This window comes from Zeugodacus cucurbitae, chromosome 3, assembly GCF_028554725.1.
Source record: "Zeugodacus cucurbitae isolate PBARC_wt_2022May chromosome 3, idZeuCucr1.2, whole genome shotgun sequence".
In the NCBI taxonomy this organism is placed as follows: Eukaryota; Metazoa; Arthropoda; class Insecta; order Diptera; family Tephritidae; genus Zeugodacus; species Zeugodacus cucurbitae.
The window spans coordinates 703,291-725,818 of record NC_071668.1 but is presented as its reverse complement, the minus strand read 5'-3'; the positions used below and the strand labels follow the sequence as shown (position 1 = coordinate 725,818).

At 41.3% G+C, this 22,528-nt stretch overlaps 2 protein-coding genes across 2 annotated transcripts in view; one reads left to right on the top strand and one right to left on the bottom strand.

Annotated features, from left to right (window-relative positions):
- Positions 1-21,798, bottom strand: part of LOC105209669 (uncharacterized) — a 43,226-nt gene extending 21,428 nt beyond the window's left edge. Inside the window, exons 1-2 of the mRNA XM_054227243.1 lie at positions 20,365-21,798; positions 2,118-4,220 (exon numbers count right to left, since the gene is read on the bottom strand). Coding sequence (XP_054083218.1) covers positions 2,118-4,220; positions 20,365-21,376 — 3,115 coding nt within the window. The 5' untranslated portion in view covers positions 21,377-21,798. The remainder of the gene's footprint in view (positions 1-2,117; positions 4,221-20,364) is intronic.
- LOC105209784 (endothelin-converting enzyme 1) lies at positions 8,684-15,590 on the top strand. The gene has a single exon (XM_054227245.1). It carries the CDS (start codon positions 9,991-9,993, stop codon positions 12,079-12,081), a length of 2,091 nt encoding a protein of 696 aa, XP_054083220.1. The 5' UTR covers positions 8,684-9,990; the 3' UTR covers positions 12,082-15,590.
- Positions 21,799-22,528: the final 730 nt, after the last annotated feature.

The following is a 22,528-nucleotide window of genomic DNA, read 5'->3' as shown; positions in this document are numbered from 1 at the left end:
GCTCCACTTGCGAGTGTGCCGGTGGGTGGGTAACCACCATCAGTGGTATGCTCGTGCCTCGTCGTAAATCTCACCAATGCGAGTATTCGAAACTTTTGAACTTTTTGTGAAACCTTACGAGGGGGTGCTCCTGGTCTTGGCTTGCCATCTCCATGAGGCTGCTGTCAAATGCCATGAATTTACTTGCTCATGCATGCATGCATACGGTACACGGTACGAGAGTGATGCGAGTACATTCACGAGCGTGTATTAGTGCGTTGCCTTACAGGGACTTTAAAGTCGTTGGTCATGTCAAAGGTTACACTCACTCACTTTGGGTGCAGATAAACACTGCGGGCGGGGGTGGTGAGTACATTTTTTCGTGTTATTACTCAATAAAATATTTTGGGATACCCGCAACCAAAGTGGTTTTAAATTCCATTAAGTAAAAAATGGCTGAGGGGCATTAAAATGGTTGAAATTGTTTACGCATGTTGTTTATGCACGGTGTAAATTCATATTTTCCACATGTAATGGACTTTGATTAGCCTCGAACGCAAACACACACCCACATAGCGGTGCTTGTGCGTTGGTACTGCGCCTGGTCCACACCTTCGGTGGTGTTAGTTGTGTTAGCAGACAAGTGTTTTTGTGTTCTCGCAAAAATTGAACAGGTTGTGCAAGTAGAAATGCGGAGTGATATTTAGGGCGGAATCTCTTGCCACCAGTGGACCGAGTAAACCAATTTAAATTTGCACGATTTGCGTTCGTTGTTCAAGAATTATTTAAGTGAATAAGAACAGTAGACATTTCTTGCATTTTAAACCCAACAATAATTGTTTCAATTGATTTTTTTTTGCATTGCATATCTTGAAAGGCTGTTTGGAAACCCTATGAAGCTGGGTTCATTTACACATTGATAATTGTAAATAAGTAAATTATAATTACTCTCCTACTTATATAAAGTTGTATCGTATAATTTACTGTGACGGCACTCGAATAACGGCACTTATGCATAATAACAAATTTATATAAAACAAGTAAGGAAAGGCTAAGTTCGGGTGCAACCGAACATTTTATACTCTCGCAATTTATTTAGAGAATTACCTATATTTTCGGTGAAAAATTACCCTTAGGCACTGAGTTCTTCATGTTTGATATGTATGTATACATTATAAAGTGAACGAATCAGAAGGACTCAAAATTGAGTTATATGGGAAGTAGGCGTAGTTGTGAACCGATTTCGCCCATATTCCACTAGTGTTATCAGGGTGTCCAGAAAATATTATATACCGAATTTTATTGAAATCTGTCGAGTAGTTCTTGAGATATGGTTTTTGACCCATAAGTGGGCGAAGCCACGCCCATTTTACATTTTGTAAAAAACTCTCAGTGCACCTTCCTTCTGCCATTTCTTATGTAAAATTCGGTGTTTCTGACGTTTCTCGTTAGTGAGTTAACGCACTTTTAGTCATTTTCAACCTAACCTTTGTATGGGAGGTGGGCGTGGTTATTATCCGATTCCATTCATTTTTAGACTGTATAAGGAAAAGGCTAAAAGAAACGACTGCAGAAAGTTTGGTTTATATAGCTTTATTGGTTTGCAAGATATATACAAAAAACCTATTTGGGGGTGGGGTCATGCCCACTCTTTCAAAAAAATTACATTCAAATGTGCCCCTCCCTAATGCGATCCTATGTTCCAAATTTTATTTTCATAACTTTATTTATGGCTTAGTTATAGCTCTTTATGTGTTTTTGGTTATCGCCATTTTGTGGGCGTGGCAGTGGTCCGATTCCGCCCATCTTCGAACTTAACCTTCTTATGGTGCCAAGGAACACGTGTTCCAAGTTTCATTAAGATATCTCAATTTTTACTCAAGTTACAGCTTGCACGGACGGACAGACAGACATTCGGATTTGAACTCCACTCTTCACCCTGATCACTTTGGTATATATAACTCGTTTAGTTTAGGACTTACAAACAACCGTTATGTGGACAAAACTATAATACTCTCTTTAGCAACTTTTGTTGCGAGAGTATAAAAATTACGCATCCCCCGCCCGCATTTCGTTTACTTCATTAGTGGGCTCGTGTCAGATTTCTTACTCATTTGTGCATTCAACGCTTCACTCACCTGCCATTTGAATATTCGCACTACTTTGTTTCGTCACCTTCGGGTTGGGCGCGCACTGCTCCCTGACTTTGGGGGACGTGTCTGTGGCCGTTGCGATGTCTGCATTGTCTCGTGTCGTCATTTCCTCGAATCGCCGCGAATCATCCCTCAAAGCATCGGTGTCGTCGCTGCGAACGCCAACCAGTGCACCCACTGTCGCTGCCGCTCGCTTGGTTCGGTCTTGGTCCACTTGCGGCGCAATGTCATCAACACTACGGCAGACACCATACCAATTAGAATTAGTGTGAGCGTTATTAACAAAGGCAATGCCATTCGCAGCTTCACCAGCAACAGTCGATTTGGTCTTTGTTGTGGCCACAGCGACACTTTCAAGGCTTCCACGGGTTCCGGCTGACCCCAGACACGCTGTCGTCGTCGCTTTGTGTTGTGTTGTTGCTGGCCGACCGCGTCCATCACCATCGCCATCAAAATCGTCGCCGTTAGCACTGAAGGTGTTGCATATGCGATGTTTTAATTGATGCTCTCGTATGAGACGATCTCTCTCGTGGAAATGCCGCACGAACAATTGCTCTCCATTGCTGGTGTATCCTAAGGATGTGTAAGTAACGTGCTCCCGTTGATAGTCCGTTTGCTTTTGTTTCGATTTTTGTTTTTGCTTTTGCCTTTGTTTCTGCTTGCTTTTGATTTTATTGTGAGCATGGCCGTGGTCCTGGCTGTGGGTGTGTATGTGTTTGTGGATGTTCGTTAGTTGAGAAAGTCTCGCCGTTTGGTCGTTAGACGCGGCACCATGAATGTTGTTGGCATTCTGGGTTAATGACTTTCTAACGTATGACGGCAGCGCCAATGTAGACGTCTCGTGAGATGACGTTTCTTCTACTTTCCAATCTCTGTCGTATTTAGGGGCCTGGGGTGGTGGTGAGGGTGGATTCCGATGCGCGAACATTGGAGTTGGAGTTGATGATGTGTGAGGTAGGGAAATATATGAAGGTTGAAGCGTATTAATTAGTGTTGCCATTGTTGCTATTGTTGCTGGTTGTGCTTTCATCTCCGTCGAAGCTGTTGTGAACGTTCCCGTTGACACATTTGTTGCTGTTGAGTTGTCGTTGGTTGGGCTATTTCTGTACGATAAAGGACCTGTTATTGTACTCTTGCTTTGTAACTCAACTTTGTGTAGTGGAGATTGTTGCTCTGATATGGATTTATAAGATTGTAGAGATTCGGAGGTCGAGACCAAGGTGTCAGTATTGTTAGACATTCGGTCTCTATATTGATTATGATAATTATCATGATATGATTGCCCCAAGTTGGGTACCCTTATGTTAGACGCAACGGCCGGGGTCTGTGAGAACTGAAGCATGCGTTGAGGTAGTAATGATGGTTGCAGAAATAGCTCTGACATTTGCTGTGTCGAAGTTGATGGCGTCGTTTGGATCTGTATATTGGTTAGGGCAGTTAAAGAAACATTGCCATTGACTTTGTTCGCACGTTCAGGATCTGACCAGCTCATGGGGACTTGGGAGTCATTTCGACTTTCGCTGGATCTTAGACGCACGTTTGGTATAGTCAGTGTCGTTGCACTATTGGAACGGAACGCTTCGAACACCTGTTGAGATGCTAGAGGCTCCCCGGCTTTTGCAATGATTCCACTTGCCTCTGTAGTCTTATTCTGATACGCCTTATTAAGCAATTCTTTTCTTATATAATTTCCATTCGTTTGTTTATATAAACTGTCAAATAAACTCGGTAACTTGTCAATTGTCAGTTGAGCACTCAAGGAGCTATTTTCCTCGATTTGCGCAAACAAAGTCGAATTAATTGATTTGATATATTCCAAATGCTCCAACTGGAAGGGTTGTAGCTCGGTCTGAGGGAGTGTGTGGTCTAAAGTCTTTGTAGCATTGGCTAACAGTTGTACTGGTAAAGCGTAAACACCGTTATAATGTGTAATTGGATTGTCCATATTCCTGCTAGCATTTATTGCAGCTACGGTGCATGAACTTGTTGTTGGCGTTAGTGTACGCACTATTGAGCTGGAGGCGAACGGTGGTAAATGCCAGGGACAATGAATAAAAAGTCCCGTTGATTCGCCCGATGACGGCACCTCTGGAAAATAATAATACTTAACTTAATATATGAACAATATGGCGACAAATTCTTATATACGTGTTAAACTAATGCGCTCGTTTGCATCGTCATAAATGATCAATTGCCCTCCTAATACATATTTAATTGTGTCATACATACATACGCCTACATACATGCGAATGTGTTATTGAGTGAATGCAAACGCCTATCAGCAAATCCATAATGTAACACATTAATGCCACTTGCCACTTGCCATAACCATTTAGCTGCATACACACACACTCACACACACTGAATGTCTCAAAAAGTTATGCGACTTCACCCCATTGGGACTGCCTTTTTGTCGGGTTTTCGCATAAAATTTGCCCAAAAACTCATTTGTTGTTAATATTTCACAACCTTTTTGTCTCCCATTAAACACACATATACACACACACACTCATACACACATATAGGGTCTTTCATGATTAACTCTTTTCTGATTTCCTACTCATGCAACAGAAACAATCACATAAACCAGGGCGTTAGAGAAACGATGAATTATGACTAAGGCGAAAATGACAACATCATCGAATTATCGTTATGTTTTTGCCGTTAATTTTACGCCGTCATCCCACTTTTTGACATTGATTAATTCATCAAATAGCAATCTGCTAAATATAGTGCCTTGTAAGCCCGATTGCAAAAGTCGAACTATAAATACACGATGCTTTGAATACGCTTATTGCGTGGGAGTACATTTACTCTCTGTATGTACTCTCTCTTAGTACATATGTACATTCAATTCCTGCGGTAATGGACAAATGGTTACACCTCCATTAGGGCATCTCTCTTACTATTTCGGTCAGTATTGGAGACCGAAAAGCTGTGAGTTAGACTATGTAATTGGGGGTACTCAGTGGAACTGGGTACTTCTAAGTAGTACAAAGAAATAGTGGGAAATGATAGTTTAATAAATGTGAGCGAAAGATGTCCAAAAAAAATATGCTCATTGGTCATTCACGCTTCTGAAATATGGTGTCCACAAGTATATCTCATAATCACATTAGGTTAATTTAACGACTAAAATGATAAATCACTTCTCCAAGTACAACGCACCCCTTGAATAACCTTAAATAAATATGACATGTCTTACAAATATGTATGTGTCCACTGTCTCGGGATCTCCATATGAATCATAGATGCATAAAAAACATACGCTCTCATCAACTGGCACATTATATGATTATATGATTAAGCATAACATTACGGAAATATTAGGAAAAATTAACACCCTTCGCTGTGCGCCGACACCCTTTTAAAGGTGGCAATTGAAGGCACGCCGTAGCTGGAGCTGTTGCAGCAGCGCAATCGGATATGGGCAGGCGTCTGACACGCGTGTGAGAATTGTAAACGCTCAAATAAGAAAACGTTTAACTCCTTCACAGGGAAGACATAAGCCACAAGCCATATGGCAAAGGCCGGCAGACGGCAGAGGGCAGAGGAGAGAAAGAGATCGTCGAGCAATTTGTAAAAAAGTGAAAGGGTTGCAAGCGCATAAAAAACGTCGCGAAGTGGTAGCGCTACAAGTAGTACATGCTTCTAGGTATGGATGTGTGCCTTATGTGTGTATCGTAAGTGAAGTGTCGCCGCACATGAAGCCAAACGTAGACGCGTGGCAGTGTTGTTTAGATGTACTACGCTTGTTGTTGTTTTTGTTATGATGGTAAAAGGGAAAGGAAGCGGCGGCAGATGCTTTTGCCAGCAAATGAGATCAAGCGAAAGCAAAGGTGGTTTTGTGACGAAGGGATTGACATTAGACACAAGCGTTGACATAACCCACAAACAAACACACTCACGCATGGATATGTGCATGTCACGCGTGCTAAGCAATTTTCATGTGTCGGAATTCTGATAAAGCCAAACAATGCAACGAAATGAAAATTCGATAGCAATTCGAGATGAACCACGCGTTGCAGTTGCACGATAATTGCCGATTGCAACACCTTTGGTTGAAATCATGCATATAGCATACGTAGACTTACATGCATCCTTACAATATGTGCTACCTTGCGTACAACTTTCTCTTAGAAGCCGATATTAGGACGGTTCGAAGTCACCGCGGTGCGGTGGAACTTGTGAACCAGCATGACGAGGCTACGATGACCTCAAAATATTCCAATTGAAAATAAAGATCTTAATATTATGGATTTTTTTTAATTTTTGCTCTATTTTTAATCATATGTGTTATCTACACAGAACTTCGATCTCCAGCAAAGCTCAAAATAGGCCCCAAAACTTCGCTGTTAGAAGCAGCATTAGAAAAGAAGAAGCATTATTTAATGAATGCGTCACGAATAGAAATCGTCATCCCAAATGAAATAAGCTTTGGATATTACTGACGATATTTTCAGCTCAAAACATATTCCAAAACTCTGTTTGAGCTATTAGAAAAAGGGTAGAGAATTTCTTGTGAATATTTCTTATTTCATATTTAATTTTTTTTACTTGTTTCCAATCCATCTAAGATAACAAAGATACATTGCAAACGGCTAGCTAAATTCCAATCTTATGAAGTCGTTACTTTTTTAGGGAAACATAAGATATGCCTATTCATATGTCAATCTTTTCGAAGCTGCTTTGAGTTGATCTCAATCAAAAAACAGCAAAAAAGTCGATTGTCAATATTTAAGAAAGAAGAACGCTTCGCAAACTAAATTCAAATGTCTTACTTTGGCATTCCTCAGTTGTTACATTTTTGCCTCTTTATTCCGTTGGTACAGCTTGCGTTAAGGCTCTTTTCGCCTCTTTGTCGTGCGCAACAAAGGGAATGAGCGCGTAAAAGTAAAAGGATATTGCCGCAGTGGCGGTTACGAAAGGTGCAACGTTTTTTAAGAGTAAATTTGAGGAAAAGGATTCTTTAATTCACGTTTGTGGTAGCAGCGGATTCCTTCATGAAGTCCCATACAAAGACCTGTGTGTGTTTTACGCGGTGGATGTGTTGAAAGGTATGACGGGATTTTGCGAGACCAAATAGATTTCTTATGGATGAAACAAATTGAGCCTGAAAAAGGATTTAATTTAAGTTTCAACAATTGCAATCGCTTGCGTCTATTGGCTCCGTTTCTGTTGGCGGCGTGCTGCTATTCCGACTTCACAGCTGAGTACGCCGCGTTAAAAGGATATAAGTAACGTTCGAATATCTCTATATGTGCGTACAGACTCTTGTAACGATGGCGAGCGTTTTTTTTTTGCGTGGATCAGCGAATGCTTGCCATTGTTCGACTGCAGCTGCTAATGGCTTAAATCTGCCAGATACACCTACATATACATTCATTGACCGTTGCTTATTTTTTTCTGTTTTTTATTAAAAAAAAAAAACAATAATTCTTTATGAAATCTATAGACATAGTCGAAGAGTATATTAATAAATGTCTTTCATCGTAGTATCTTTAACTAAACAGTTATATTTTTGACATACGTTAGTTCGTCAGAATTAGAAATCGAAAATGACTTCTTCACTTTCATGAATTTTAGTAAACAAATCAAAAATTTGCATTTGCTCATTTTCTGTTTATTTTTTTAACAACAACAACGACTTTTTCATACAACAGCCGCTTCATCTTCGACAAATAAAACTTGAACAATTTGCTCAGCATTTCTGCTTATTTACGCAGATGACAGATCGAATTACAGCAAGGCATTTGAATATCACGAAATGGGTCAGTTAATGGCGCAGAAACTCACACATTTTGTAGTACCGTTGTGTACGCAAAGGAAAGTGAACACAAACCAACAAACACCGCTACATACAAACAGATTTGGGTTAATTGCCAAATGCCTCTTTGACCTAGCACCGGTGAGATCGGCTGTAGTGCGAGCAAAAGACGTCTGCAATAGCAAGAACACTCCCTTAGCAAGTCATTTGCATACCGAATACTTGACAACCTGTGTGTGTGTGTGTATGTGTGTAGGCGAGTCTGTCTTTATTACTTGAGTGGCATCAATCAAACGAGCATTAAATATATTTATGGATGTTGGTGAGTGAAGCAAGACGCCTCAATTTAGGTAGATGCGTGCTTTTATTTGCTGAAATTAACGTGAAAAAAATCAGCAAAGCTAGTAATGAAAGCGTTTTATAATCGCGCGTCAAATTAAAAACAATGCCTTCACATACATACATACATATGTAGATATATAGAATGTCGCACATCGTAATGATTAGATGATCTTCTATCGGCTCTTTTGGGAGCGCATCGAGTTTTAAATGGTTTCAGGTTTTTTGCTACAAAAATTATTATTTATACTTTCATTATACAGCAGCGGTAACTTAGCGCGTTAACTATTGCCGTCAGTTGTGGGTTCGAATCTCAGATGTGATAAAATTATGCACAGCCTTTACTTAACAGTGGATTCTTCTCTATTTATTAAACTTCGGAGAGTATTGACATCAATAATTTAGTAGATAAATCCATCAGTCTCTCGGTTTCAGTTTAATTTCGGTTAGGAAAATTTTCAAAAATATTCGAGAGTCTGGAAACAATCGAATTCGTTAGAAATGGATATATTAGAATTGATTTGAAGTGTAACGAGTGATCCCTTAGATGTGTTGGAGGATAGCTCTAGACTTGCAGCTTTTATTTGCTTTATACTGGCATTTTTTATTACTCCTTCGTTTCATGTGGTTTCTACTTCGGAATCATTGACGTAAAGCTTCGCATTAGCCAAATTATTAGCTGACTGCTGGGAAACTCCAAATATTCTGTGATGTCAGGGTATCTTGAAGCTTGCTATTAAGAATGCGTAGGAACTAAGAGTAAAAACTCGTTTTACTTTTCATTCGTGAGATTCACATAAATTTTTTGCAAAATAATTTGCGAATGCTCTGTCATTGCACATAATTGTATTCATGGACTCTCTAAATGAACTTTTTAAATACTCGCTCATCGCAATTAAATACGAATTTAACTAGTTTAATATGCGCAATTTTAGAATAGCCTATCAGATAAGCTTTGCCATTTTCAATATCATTGGTTATACATATGTAGATATATTTGAGCACATTTCGCCGCTTTGTTTGTGGAGTTTCAAAGGTTCGGTTGCTGCTCAGACAGATCTTAATGCCGAGGACGACCTCAGTGCGAAAATGTGGCGAAATAATATATGAAGGATGGGCGGGGGTGTACTCGTATTGTTAACAAACCTTGAATTGTATATGGATAACTAATTTCTATCCGACGCCGACGGATATGATTTGGGAAGAACCAAACCACTTATGGTGAACTGTTTCGATGTCTTCGATGTTACTTACATTTAAGTTACCTCAATCTCACCACAGATACATGAGTGTTTGTTTATGGATATACATATGAATTTATGAAAAATAGGCCCTAATGAGCATTTTGTGGTGGTCGACCGCGCATTATAAATTTAATTGCAAACTCGTCTCACATTTATGGTGGAGCGTCTACAAACAGACATGCAAACAGTTGTATATTCACAGGTAGAATAGTTCAGTTGCGTGTGTGCTTGCTCACTTTCATAAATTCTATTTCTATTCGAATTTGGGCCAACCGAACGCCAACAACAATGATTTTGGCCAATGAGCCGATGGATATCAGTTGGGCGAAATTAGAGAAAATCCATATAAACCAAAAACGCAAGCTCGAGTGGTGGCTCAGAAGTACTTAAGCTTTCGTGGTGTGCAGAAGCGTCAGCACTTTGTGAATTCACATAGAACCGAACGGAACAGAACAGAACATACCAAATTGTTAAGCGGCAGATATTCAAAACAGCATTAAGCGTAGAAATGTCATCAGCATGTCATGGTCTATTAGCGTTGCTGATCATTACGCTAATCGTCGATTGCCCATGGCCCTGGCCTACACGTGTAACGCAAGCGATGAGCATTCCAACGGAACGACCGGGCCATACAGAGTCAAAACTAAATGATACGGGCAGCGCGCTCTTCCAGTTGCCCACACAAATGGACGAGTACGCTGTTCTGGAAGAGTTGGGCAGGCTCACATTAGCCAGCATGAACCAGAGCATGGATCCGTGCGAGGACTTTTACGAATACGCTTGCGGCAATTGGAAGCAGGCCGAATTGGTGCCGGCGCATTCGCGAAATAACTCATTTCTGAACGCCATGCAGTATTCGGTTAATGAAATGCTGACTCAATACTTGAAAAATGCCACCGAGAAGGAATTGAAACTGGATAACGCGGAGTCGAAGGCGAAGACGTTTTTCGCATCTTGCATGCGCATGAGCAAGGACATGTCCGTGGGCTATAAACTGCTATTGGAGACGGACGAATTCGCCTTCAACTTGAATGAAAAGCAAGAATCGAATGAGACATTCGATTGGATCAACTTGAACTTCTTGTCTCCCTATGGCATGTATGCCTTGCTGCCTCTTAAGATACACTATGACACAGAGAGTCGCAAGTTCGATGTGCTGCTGAGCACCTCGGGGAAGGTGCTGGGCAACTCAGATGTCATCGACATTAAGAATCTAACGAGAGATTTCAAAATTGAGGGCGAAGAAGAACTTCGGCAATTCAATGGCGAATTTCAGGCTGTCATCGATTTTGAAAAGAATCTTACGATGCATACGAATCGGCGGAACCAAACAGAGGAGCTCACCTTGGGCGAATTCAAATTGAAGTACAAGGACAACATGTTGAACTGGACACGTTACTTCGACATAGCTTTCAATGGCAGCGCGAAGAATGACTGGATTATACAAAATACCATCGCGAATGTGGACCCGCTTGTGAATTTCTTGCAAAAAACTGACTTGGATACTCTGAGGAGTTATCTGAGATGGCGCACAATTGTCAAATTCTATTATATATGGAAGTACGAGACGAGCGATAAGTCCACGGAGAATAACTGCCGTGATCTCACGGGTCAGTACTTCAATTACGCACTGCTCCCTTGGTTCATAGACAATGTTTACGATGCCGATCGACGGGAAGATATTTTACAACTAGCCAAACACATTAAAGAAACCTTCTACGATTTCTTGGGCAAGTATACGTGGTTGGATGATGAAACGCGTTCGGGTGCGAAGACGAAGCTGCGTGCCATGGACATTACTGTCGGCTACTCGGATGAAATGCGTAATCGTGACGTCATCAACCATGTGTACGAAGACGTGCAGATTGGCGACAATTGGTACAAGAATTTACAAGTGGTCGAGAAGAACCGTGCCAGAGTGCGTATGCGCTCGGTTAATAAGGCAATAATACCACCACTTATGTCAACGCGCGATGTGAACGCCTACTACGCGGACTTTCTGAATTTGGTCTTCATAGGCATCGGTATCTCGCAAGCGCCATTCTATCACTTGAAATATCCTGCTTCAATCAAATTTAGCGGTATTGGTAACATCATTGGTCACGAGATGGCGCATGGCTTTGATTCCTATTGCTACCAATATAACTACGATGGCAAGAAGCTTAACTGGTGGACCGAGGCGTCTTTGCGCAATTTCAAGGAGCGCTATCGCTGCTTGGAGTCACAGTACAACAAATATGTATTCCACGGCGTGCTAACGAATGGCACTCTCACTTCCGGTGACAACATTGCAGACAACGTGGGCACGCGGATCTCCTATCAGGCATACCTGAATAGTTATGGCAAACTGGATGGGGACAAGAAGCCCATACCCGGTGTGAACTTGACCAACAAGCAATTATACTTTTTGAAATTTGCCCAAACATGGTGCACTGGCAAAGATGACGCCTCCAAGGTGCGACGCATGAAGACCGACGTGCACGCTTACGAGGAGTTCCGAGTCATTGGAACTCTGCAAAATATGCCGGAGTTCAGTGAGGTGTACAAGTGTAAATTAGGTTCGGACATGAATCCGTTAAAGAAATGTGTGATTTGGTGAATGGACAACGAGAGAATAAAGTGAAAAATGAAACAACAATAACCATATAAGAGTAGTTACATAATATTGAAATAAGTTTCTCTTGGGTTTCTCAAAGATATTTTCTGTGTTGGTTTTTTAGTTTGATGAAGCCGTCAAATTTCAAAATTCAAAATGAATTTTTACTGCAAAGGCTCCTCCGGTGTATAATAATAAAAATTATCTTTCGAAGGAGCTGATGCAGTATAATGCACCTTTTTCGCGAGTCTACCGACATCATTTTAGATGTACAAAATCCCTTTGTTTCACATAGTGTAACTCTATTGGTAACGGATTTCTCAGAACAATGGGACTTCTCAGCGGCAACAAATCCATAAAAGAAGAGTCATAATCAATATTACATGCATGCTCACATACACAGGGAACAGGTGAGAAGGTTGTCACATGAGGCACTGAGTTGAAACGAATGAAAACAATTAGAAGATTTGGCATTATTAATTGTCAGCCTAGCAGCAGGTAAGTGCTCTTCAGAAATCTACGAAACAATACTGCACAACAACAACAGTCGGCATAACATTTAGCCGAGATTTCAGTATTTAACGGTATACTTTTGTCGAGTAGTGCACAATTAGATTGCTTAACCCAAACATTTAAGTAAAATTCTTCTTTAAAAGCGAATTTTCTTTTTATATATGTATGTACGTATGTATCTGTGTGTATTTGCGCTCATGCGTGCCTTCGTTCGAAATCTCCGTTGCATAGAACTCCTGTGCGCATAATAATTTATTGACTTACAAAAGACAGCCAACCGGCTGCAGTTATCTGCCAAACTAACGGATTTTATGGTCTTTCAGTGTGTTTCGGCGCCAGAGTTCTCATTAGTGACTGCGTCGAGATGGGTTTTACCTGCTCGCCGATTTAAATCTAACACTAACTGTGTGCCTTTTTGACTTATTGCTCACTTTCTTTTTAAGCCGAAAGATCATCGTGTATATTCGTTAGTCATTTGCATTTTCGTTCAGTTTGTCAGAAACTCATCATAGTTGGACGTGATTGTAGTTTCGGTTTTCCCTCCTTCCATGTGCTCTTGATTGCAAAGAGATTTGTTTTAATATAAATTAGCAAAAAGTGCAGTTTGAGTAAATGAATTAGAACGAATTTCGTACTTGTAGAGATCGGCCTGCCTTTAGGCTGCCCGAACTCAAACAACCGGCAGCTAGTGCCTTGTGGTGTCGTAGTTGCACTTGGCTGTAGAGTAGGCTTCGCGGCCCAGCAACAACATGTTACCTTAATTACATGCACAGCCTCTGAGTTGGTCAGCGGCTTCCATGGGAATCAGGGCCAACCGGCCATATACCGGCATACAGGCCGGTGTATGATCTTTCCGATCGTCGGTGAACAAATGGGCGTTAGCGCAGCCGCAACCATGTCGCAGTTGCGGACGCAGAAGCCGAGCAAGCGGCAGCTTGGGAACGGACACATGGACGAACAATCAGGCAGAGCTGACTGCCGCGGATGCGATCTTCCCAGAGTAATGGCCGCAGCAGCAGCTGCCATAATATTGCAATATGAAATGGTGAATTATGAAAATCGTTCAGAACCGTTTGTTGGGCCAAGCGGAGCGGGCAGCAAAGAAGCGGCGTCAAAAACGCAAAATAAGCTCAGCATCATGAGGCCACATAATGCATGCAACTGTGGCTGCCGATTTTCTTATTTTATTAAGTGGAGATGATCAATTTAAATATTTCCTTCGCTGGTGCCTACACGAACGCGTCGCCCCTGACCTTGCTGCCATGCCGTGGCTTGTTCCATCGACCGCCTGCGCATCCATCTCGTGGCCCGGGTTAATGGAGTGTTCCCAACCGATGTATGGAAGCAATATTTACGTGGTCAGTGGCAATTGAGCACAAAATATGGTTGGACATGCTTGTTGTTGCTATTGTTATTATTATTATCATCATTGTTGTTGTTGTTGTAGCTGCTGCTGGTGCTGTAGCAGCTATTGCTGTTGTCTCAGTAAACGCCCTGACGTTACGCCCGCTCGTACTGCCGCACTATGGAAGCACCTACCACAACAAAGAACGCTAAGCGAAAACATTTTAGCGGACCTCATGAAACCACAACAACAACAACAGCAACAGCTACGTCCGATCGCACGCAGCAAGTGTTGCATGCGATTTCGACAAATATTCACTCGTGTGTGTGTGTGTGTTTGTGCGCTCGCGCACTCCTGCCCGCGATTATCTAAATTGCATACGAAATTATTTTAATTAAAAATCTAATTTAGCATTTTGTTTTTGGGCCTGTGAAAGATGTTTAACATATTAGAGTCAGGAGAGACTACGGGTATTACAGCGGGGCGCTCGCGCAACGGCTCAAGTTATCCACGTCGCATTGGCCATAAGGCCGAATATGACCATATACGCACGAACCATCTCGTGAATATATACACACATACGTATGTATATATCAAGTATATGTGAAGAGTATGCATAAAAGTATCGGCGAATGCCAGCACATCAACATAAGGAAAGGGGCATCTATATACCCCGATATATACCGGCAACAAAGTTAGTGTATTACAAAGTCCCACCCATGGGAAAGTTTGTGCAGCTTTGCATCAGGCTATTAACGCTTTTGCATTTGAAGCAAACCATGGATAGGTTCAAAGCATCACAAGCTGAGTGACAGCCACAGAGCACACACAGTGACACATCAAATGGACACATTCTTCTATCTATAGCATTTTTGCCTTCATTTAAAAGATCTTTGAAATGGCGAGGTCCTGATCCGTTGAACCGTTGAATATTAAGCTGTGCTTTCATCCAGACAGCACATTTCCTTCCTATTGCAAACCCTACTTACTACCTAAACATTGAGTTTATTATATTGGTCTAAATAAAAAGCGGGAAAATACTTGAACAAATAGTTTTGAATTTTTTTGAACTGAGGCACGCATTCTCAAACGAGTTCTACGGCTTTCATACACACTCGTGCATATACATATGTTGCATGTAATTAAAATTTCGCGTCGAAGAGGTGTGAAAATACGTCATGTGGTCAGTTGAATCGATCATTTGTCGATCGACGAGCATTCGCTGCTCTTACATTAGCTCCAATTGATCGCAGGCCTTCCGCTCCGCTACAAATGAGTATGTATGCGAGTGATTAATGATCGTTGATTTGAGGTTCTGGTGTATTTTCCGGTGCATCCTTTCAACATTTCCAAATGCATTTGTGAGAATTTACATGTCTACTATGCTTATGTTGCAATGAAGGTACGATTATGCATGAGTGCATCAACTGGCTTGGCATTAGAATAGGGTATGATTGCCAAATTGCCTGGGATCAATTACAATATCCTGCTAGTACGTACGAATACATGTGTTCACAATACTTTGTTATATAATATGCAAGTATTATTTTCCTAATTTGAATTAAATACATGAGAGACTGAATATATTCATTTGAGCGTTTATAAGTACGTTCCTATAATGAGTGGATATGTAAGAGAATGAGAACGAATATTTTTAGTTTTTAGAGATCAACTTTCACGATACTTGTAATTTGGTGCAGTTCCTCAGTCATACCATTGACCGCCAATATGTGCTTTGTTGGACCTCAAAATAGCTCGATCGAATATATATATTATACAACACCATAATCCAATAAGTAGAGAGTTCTAAGAGTCTAAGTCCGGATCCCCCAGCATTTTCCTTAAAAGTACGGTAAGTAAACAGATGGGAAAAATTAAACTCATTCTTTAGTAAATAGTAGAAACGCCTTTTCAAATCAGCAAAAGTAAATAAGAGTATCTATATAACTCAGGGTTTGCCATGAATCTGATATACTGTGCACTTGCCTACATAAACCGGTGAGCCATTACATTTAGCAACACAAATAAATCATTAAGTTACATGCCGACATACATACGGAGAGATTTTGGTATTTACATAAATACATAGTGTATGGGAATGCCTAGGATACTCGTTTTTATGTATTTGCTTTTGAATCGAACTGATATAATTACTTCAGTTGGTAAATGTGTAAATAGAGGTTTGTGTGTCTAAAATCATAATAAAAACTTCAAAAGAGTACCTTAATCGAAGCGGCAGCAAATTAGGATCTAATTTCTCAAAAGCAATAACAACAACAAAAGCTGATTTTTTATACACAATCCAAGAATGCCACAGCCTATAGAAGGTAGATGGGTAGAGATGGCTGGAGATGGGAATAGGGAAATGGAAAAAGATAAATGATTTCAAGACAGCTCAGGTGCAGTGGCAGCAGATTTTGATTGACGTTCCGCTGCAACTGTAAATGCATTCTAAATGAGCAGAGCGGAAGATTTGTATTCGCGCGCACAAAAGAAATTCAATGCCCGTGCATTGGAGATCAATGCGAGACATTCAAATTTGGCAGCGCAGTCTCATGCTGTGGCACAACGCTCCGATCCATTAGGAAGACAATGCACACCGCCGCAACAGTGGCGATGACGATGGCGGTGGCAGAGCAGCAGCGGCCGCGAAGACAAATGAGTTCGTATTGACAGTGACAGGATGATGGTGCAGACGGATTCGCGTATGGACTCATGAGTATATGCGTATGTGTGTGTGTTTCGATGCACTTGTGCCGACAGCTTTAGCTGCCGATGTTCATTGCTGCGTGCGTTTGTGTGCGTTTTCTCACATTAACCCCTAAAGATGGAGTTGAGCGAAGCGGTCGCCTCGACATTGGCATCGGCTGCGACTGCGCTGCTGCGCCGCAGTTCCGTTGATGATGTTGTTGTTGAGTTGCGGTCGTTGCATTTCTTTAATTTTTGAAGATAATTAAGCGGAACAATGCACTGCATTCACAGATATTTATGCTCCACTTGAATGCACACACACAAACTTACACATATATAATATACACTGGCCGTCGCACTCGTCATCACCACTTTGGATGCGCGTATGCGCATATCGAGATTTTCTTATTTTCTTATTGTGTTATTGTGTTTTGATTGCACCTCGGCTACCTTACGTTGCTGCTTCAATTAGTTGCCTGCATATCGCCTGCAATTATAATAATTGCTTTTCTTTTATCTTCTCTCGGCTGCGGTAAGTAAACAAGGAAAAAATGATGCGAAGGGCTTATACACCATCTCACACATACAAACACACATAGAAGTAAATGCATTCCCCACCTGTATGGCTATTGAGTACTGTGAATGAGATGTAATTTGCACTTTGAGAGACAAATCGGCCTCACACACATTCATATAAATTTAATATCTTTAGAATTGATTTTTTCAATTGAGAGCTGTTGGCACATTTTCAGATAACATTATTTGGATTTTAATTAAAAATTGCATTGTTGTTGTGAGAGAAATCTGCAAATAACGGCATGTGATGCGTATAAAGTTCTAACGATTTTAGAATTCTCATTTGAATTCGCCGGCTATTTTGATTTACAATATTAAATCTATATGTTAGTCAACTAGGCTATTTAGACGCGTGTGTGCGTGAATGTGCGTAACGTGATCTTCTCTTTCATTCGGAGATATCAGCATTCGGTTTTTGAAATTACTTTAATTTCCGGTGGCGTGCTACGCATAATGTGGTCAGCGTAGTTATGTATATGAGTCTGCGTCAGCTTCTTTCTGATTTTTGTCCATTCTCTATATACCTATTAGTTGGTGTATGTGTGTCTCCACTGTTGTGCCCCACCGATCCATCCGATAGTTTTACATTAAATTCCATAATTATACTTAAATTTGAAAATTTCCCTATTACCGAATCGAAAAACTCTGGATTGCATGTGACCCAAACATTTCCGCTTCCCAAGTAGATCATTTATTTACATACGAAAATGTGAAGCTGACGAACACACAAACATAGTACATGCATAAAAGAGGTAAACAAACAGTTAGACAAAGCTAATCGGGTTTTACAGTGACTTGGCTTTCCTAACTAAAGATGAGCTCATACCCAAAAGTAGCTGATGAGAAGCAGCTGAAGTACCAGCTATTTCAAATAATTAATCAATAATAAAGCGGATCCATATTTGAGTTGAGGCTTAGTCTCTATTATCGTAATCGTATTAAAGATTCTTCTAACACTACACTGAGCTTTTTAATACTTAAATGCATTGCGTTCTTCTTGCTGGTATTCCGGATATGTTTGTATGTATTTAGCAATTTCTGCGCAGGCTTTTCTGATACGTCCAGTGGATCCACTATCAGACCTTCATTTGGTCGTTTAGTCATCAATTTAAAAACGCCTTAAGAAGCGAGACCAGCTGACAGCAAACTTTTGCTCCAAATGACATTTACACACGTTTTTCCTTAACTAAACTGTCACATTTTGAGAGAGGGTAACCCCCGCCCCAACATACATATGCACATGCGTATGTATGTATCTATTTCGGTATGGCCGATTTCTATGCGAATTGCTAAATTGCCAAAAGTAAGTGTTAAAGTGAAAAACGAGGTATTTACAAACTGTTAACAACTTTTCGCAGCAACAGATTGCACAACCACGGACCACGCGCCGCACACTCGGTCCACACATGCGTATGTATGTATGTATGTCTGTACTCGTATTTGGGTCTATTTGCACGCACTCATAAACAACTTAACCCTTTTGGCCCCTTATGTGTGTTTGACATGAAAAAGTGACCAACTCCAACTCCAACTGCCGCTCACGCACCGGTGCCCTTCGCCTAAGGAACACACTACTTATGAGATTTTCAATTTTTTATGCGTTCAACGGATTCCCACTTCCCACTTGTCGTTTGCTGTGAGCAACAAACTCGGTGAAACATCAACGACCTGCTTCCTTAAGACTAAGCTCTAAGTCAGTAAGATTTCCTAAATTTAATGCCGACACACATGATACCAGCGCCTTGATAAAGACTCGCTCTGACCACCCGCCCGCCTGAGCCCTGGAGTATTATTCACGGCCAGTGCCGTGGGTTCTGCGGGTAGTGTCAACAAAAGCTTAACATTGTTGTTGTTGGTGGATATCAATAAAACCGCCTCACTTCATCTCGCATGCATTTAAACATATGTTTGTGTGGGTGCGTGCGGGTGTGTCCTTTTTAGATAAACCGACGGTGTAGAAGGAGTTAATGTCGCAACTACGAGTCCATTGGCAACATTTATGAAGATTGAAAGGGTTGCCGGCCTGCAACGTCCGTGCGGGGTCACAAATTAAAGGGGTGCATATGTTAGCCGACTGGCGTGGTAAAAAACGAGCCGCAGCGGATGGAGCGTGCAAATGTGGCTGAGCGGCGCACAGATTGCCGAATAAATCCGTGAGCAAAGGACAAACGCCAAATGACACGAACGCTCGCTCAAGTGTCGGCTCGCAAGTCTTTAGTGGTTCATATAAATGATTTCTCACTGCTTAAACTGTGTATTTACATTTGTGTATGCGTGCGTGTGTGCTTGCAGTTATCAAACATTCATTTAGGACAAGTGGTTGGATGGGACAATTGATGAAACATCTTGTTTTCTCTCGATTATTGAATTTTGAACGCCCCTTTGTTATGAGCCATTTTTTATTGCCTTCCTTCATCTTCATTGGCCTTGTACTAACACAGCGTACACAACCTCACATTTAAGCTCTGAACATATGTTTGCTGCTATTATTGCCTGTCACAGCTTGTATTTTGAAGGTGTTGAAAGTAAGTGGCTGAGTGTTTACGCATAGAGACACACTTGCCAGCATATTGTTCGTTTTGCAAACTTTACACAATCCCCACCTTCTAAATACTAGGTGAATATAAATTTGAATATAATCAGTTGGGCATCAGTAGAGTCTACTGACACTGGCAATTTGCTTGCTAAAGAACTAATAAAATCTTAAGCCACTATTGTAATCGAGCAGAAGTGAATCATTTGTAGAAATACAGAAAAGAAATTATAAGGTCTTTTCCAAAACAATATGCCTACACTTCTCAGTGATATCTTCATTGGAATTTCCATTGATATTACAAGAATGGACGAATCGTCTTATCTTTAATACTGGAAGACATAATTACTTAAACAAATGCTCGCAGTTAAACAGAGTTCCCAAATTTCAATAATACTACTAGTGGAGTTTCTGCAAAAATACACCTCTACCTTGTGGGGGAAGCATGGTTATCTTCAGGTCCCCGAGATGTTAATTAATTGAATTATTGAAGTCCCAATGATATTTCTGATTTGAGTTCAGAATATACTCCGCATTAGAGGAAATGGTTCAAGCAAAAGTAACCACATCTACACACACATCAATACAATAAAATATAAAAATCGTCCGAGAATATTACCATACATACCTTGTTTGACCGGAGCAGTGTGAGCGTTGTGAGTAGTGTGCACCGTCTGGTCGTTATCATTTGTTCGCTTTTCCTCTCCGTCCGCAGCCTCGTCTTCGTCTTCGTCTCGCATGTATTGCGTTTGAAGGAATTCCTGTTTGACGTGAATTTGCGGATAATGCGGCGATGGCGCTGTCGTCACTCCATCAGCACTAATTGATGATTCATTCTCTTGTTGGCGAGTGGGCGAATAACAGCCTCGCCAGCAAGCTGTTGCCACCGTTGCAGATGTTGGGGCAATCGACGCTGCGGAGTCAGAGGTTTGCTTATCGCTGCCGTGGCACAGAGGTGAGCGGGTGCCCGGATCGTAACAATTAACCTTGTCTCCGTCGTCGTCGTTGTCGTTGTTGTCGTCGCAATTGTTGCCTTGCTGGCTATTGCCATTCAAATGTCGGCGATGGTGTCGATTTGATGAAGTATCGGACACGCCGTCATAACGGCCACCAAACAAACCACAATTGATGTTGTCTGCGTCGGCTGCGTGCGCTCGGCCGGCTTTGCTGGGGCTGCTGCTGCCGGCGGTGGCAATTTCATTTACTACATAATTGCTGCTAACAACGCCAACTGTTGAGTGATGATGTGGCAAGCTAACGCTACCACTCTCGGCTGTAATTTGGCTATTAACACCTGTAGTGGCTGCTGTTCTTATCGCCGCACTCGATGGAGCCGATGTAGCCATTGCCGTCAGCATTGTGCCGGCCGTTGTTGGCAATGTGGTTGTTGCTATTGCTGCTGTTGTTGATGTTGATGTCAGTACATTAGATGCAATGACTGTATTTGATTGCCGTTTGATTGGTTCGGATTGAGTGGACGCATGCGGTCTGGTTGCGGCAGCCACCGTTGGAACGATTAGATTTGGCGACGTTGTCACCTCCGCTTCGGGCATTGTGGCGGCGGCGGCAGCGGCAGCGGCGGCCACTGTCATTAGCGACAGCGAACGCTCTGGTTCGGGCATTGCCAAAAGCAATGGCATTTGGAGTAGATGAAACCGGAGCCGGAGCCGTTGGCAGCGAGCGCGTGTGCGTCAAAACAAAGCGCGAAAATTAAAGAAGGAATGTTCAACGGCGGCAATTCGTCAGCGAACGCTTTATTATGATTTATGGGTTTCACGTTTAGCTTGCATCTGTCTGTTAGCTTGCACCAAGTCTCGGGAATGCGTAACCGCTTAGTTGCTCGACGGCTTAGTTGTTTAGTTGCTTGCGTGCAATTTCGCTCATTTTCACCGTTTCAAAATGTTGTTGTACAGATGCGCTTTTAGATTATGATGTTGACCCATGCACCGTTGGTGATTTGTTTTCGGGTTTTTACTATTTTGTTATTGCTTTTCCATTCAATGCGCATTTGCAGTGCTGAAAGACAAGACAAGAGGAAAACAATACGTGTACAAATAGAAATAAAATTCACCAAAAACAAAATAATGAGTGATAATTTTCTTCTCGATTTTAACGAGCTGATGAAAGCTTAATTTGCTAAGTGGACTGCCTTTGTACGCAGCGAGATGAAGAGATCACTCTTCACACACACTGCGCAGGTGAATTTCACGATTTATCTCGCCCTTCCGAGATAATCGCATTTGTAATTGGTGTTAAACTGACTGGATCGTTTTTACGAATTTTACTAAGCATCAAATGCTACTCAAACTGCTGCCTTTGCCATGGACAAGGTCGAAATAAGCCGCAGCTGATGCCCACAAGTTGATTAAATTACGAAATTATCTGCGTCGACATTTGCTGCTTACTAGATAAGCTCAGCGATTTATGAATTTAACTCAAGTGGATTTGAAATTTTCATAATTACAACGAGATGTTGTCTGCTGATTACGCGTCGACAACAAGTGCGATATTCATGTAAATATTCTAATAGGTGCGTACATAGATTTGTACGTATGTATGTATGTATATATGAGTATATAGCATTATAAGAATGCTAACATTGATCTGAAGCCTCCGCTATACTGCCAAAATTGATACATCGATAATTAAATTAAGTGTCTTGAGCGCCTCTGAAGGTGTTTTTGGGAAACATTTACATTTTTCTAAGGGATCCGAACATTGAACTTGATCAAGTCCCTTTTTATTGGATAAAATCGTATCTCTTCGGATTCTTATTCAATTTCATACTCATC

Bases quoted from the DNA above. Each gene is read 5' to 3' on its own strand.
- LOC105209784 (XM_054227245.1), top strand. From the start codon at position 9,991: ATGTCATCAGCATGTCATGGTCTATTAGCGTTGCTGATCATTACGCTA.